Source organism: Zonotrichia albicollis, chromosome 8, assembly GCF_047830755.1.
Source record: "Zonotrichia albicollis isolate bZonAlb1 chromosome 8, bZonAlb1.hap1, whole genome shotgun sequence".
NCBI classification, from domain to species: Eukaryota; Metazoa; Chordata; class Aves; order Passeriformes; family Passerellidae; genus Zonotrichia; species Zonotrichia albicollis.
The window spans coordinates 42,470,642-42,472,765 of NC_133826.1; the positions used below are offsets into that span (position 1 = coordinate 42,470,642).

The window sequence follows — 2,124 nt, forward strand, 5'->3', positions numbered from 1 at the left end:
AGGCAGGTTTCTGTAGGGCCCTGGCCAGGGCACACAGGCTGGGATGGGCTCTGTGAGCGCTGGCAGGGACAAGGCTCCTCTCAGGAGGGAATGTCCAGGCCCAGGGAGATGCTCAGGGAAGAAGGGGGCTGAAGAGAGCAGTGCTGGGGACAGGATGAGGGCACTGTTGGTGTGTGGGAGGTGCCGGGCACAGCTGGGCACGGGAACACTGTCCTGAGTGCCCGGCTGTCTCTGCCCTGCCCTCTCAGGCACAGCACCACAACATCTTCTCTTGTTTCTGCACTGCCCTGATATTGTCACTGTTATCTGCTGCTCTCAGGGAGGCTCTGGCATTTGCAGCAGCTGAGTCAGGCACTGCCCTTGGCATTCCTGCCAGGCAGGTGTGTCCATGGGAATGGGGTGTCCAAGCTTCCCTGGCACCAGTGGGGCTGTGGGCAAAGCAGTCCGTGGGAAAGGAGAATGAGCTGAGCCCCCTCCCTGAGATCCCATCATGGGCACAGCCAGGGATCTCCTTGCTGTGCCCTTTCAAGCTCTGAGCTGCCCTCCTGGGTGCAAATCTGTGCCAGAGCCTCTGGGAGTTCCCTGAATGTCCCACAGGGAAGGGCAGAGCTGCCACAGCTGAGGAAATGCTGCTGGGTTTGCCAAGTGAGCCGAGAATGTCCTTGGCACGAGGGGGTGCTGAGACCTTGCCCAGAGACCTTTAGAGAGGGTGACACATTCAGGGATCCCTCTGCTCTGGGCAGGGTCTGGTTTATCCCAGGGTGTCCCAGGAGTGTGATTGTGCTCTGATTGCAGCCAAAGGATGTCCCAAAGCAGGAACAAGGCTGGGTGAGTCCCAGATGTAGGGACTGTTTACAGGGTATAGTTCAGTTTTGGCTCAAAGCAGCCTCTGCTGACTTGTCACTGTCCTTTCTCCATGAACAGGTCCCCATGTGCAACCACAGCAAATGTCCAACAGCAGCTCCATCAGCCACTTCCTCCTGCTGGCATTGGCAGACATGCGGCAGCTGCAGCTCCTGCACTTCTGCCTCTTGCTGGGCATCTCCCTGGCTGCCCTGCTGGGCAACGGCCTCATCATCAGCGCCGTAGCCTGCAGCCACCACCTGCACACGCCCATGTTCTTCTTCCTGCTCAACCTGGCCCTCAGTGACCTGGGCTCCATCTGCACCACTGTCCCCAAAGCCATGCACAATTCCCTCTGGGACACCAGGGACATCTCCTACACAGGATGTGCTGCCCAAGTATTTCTGGTTTTCTTCTTTCTTGGATCAGAGTATTATCTCTTGACCATCATGTGCTATGACCGCTATGTGTCCATCTGCAAACCCCTGCACTACGGGACCCTCCTGGGCAGCAGAGCTTGTGCCCACATGGCAGCAGCTGTCTGGGCCAGTGCCTTTCTCAATGCTCTGCTACACACGGCCAATACATTTTCCCTGCCCTTGTGCCATGGCAATGCCATGAGACAGTTCTTCTGTGAAGTGCCCCAGATTCTCAAGCTCTCCTGCTCCAAATCTTATCTTAGGGAATTTGGGCCCATTGCAGTTAGTGCCTGTTTGGTATTTGGTTGTTTCGTATTCATTGTTTACTCCTATGTGCAGATCTTCAGGGCTGTGCTGAGGATCCCCTCTGAGCAGGGACGGCACAAAGCCTTTTCCACCTGCCTCCCTCACCTGGCTGTTGTCTCCCTGTTTGTCAGCACGGTCATGTTGGCCTACCTGAAGGCCCCATCCATCTCCTCCCCATCCCTGGATCTGGCTCTGTCAGTTCTCTACTCGGTGGTGCCTCCAGCCCTGAACCCCCTCATCTACAGCCTGAGGAACCAGGAGCTCAAGGCTGCAGTGAGGAGACTGATGACTGGATGGTGCCTGTAAGAATAAACGGCTGAAAAATTCCTTCCAATAACTTGCAAAAAAAGTCATCTTTGATACTACTCATTGGTTTCATTTTGGAGGTTCTATTTCTTTGTTTTACATTTTCATATCTTCCACAAATAAATGTCATTCCTTGTGCCATTTCTCATTTTGTTTCTCTCCAACTTACCTTTGCCCACAGACTGTCTCAATGAGGGGCTGCTCTCTTCGCGGCTTTAAAGGAACTAAAGGAGCTCCCAGAAAAGTTTTC

General features: G+C 54.6%; 1 protein-coding gene across 1 annotated transcript; it reads left to right on the plus strand.

Annotated features, from left to right (window-relative positions):
- The first annotated feature begins 879 nt into the window (after positions 1-879).
- On the plus strand, positions 880-1,874 carry LOC141729967 (olfactory receptor 14J1-like). Its single transcript, XM_074546626.1, has one exon. It carries the CDS (start codon positions 948-950, stop codon positions 1,872-1,874), a length of 927 nt encoding a protein of 308 aa, XP_074402727.1. The 5' UTR covers positions 880-947.
- The last annotated feature ends 250 nt before the right edge of the window (positions 1,875-2,124 follow it).

Coding starts and splice junctions, on each gene's coding strand:
- LOC141729967 (XM_074546626.1), top strand. CDS start 948: ATGTCCAACAGCAGCTCCATCAGCCACTTCCTCCTGCTGGCATTGGCA.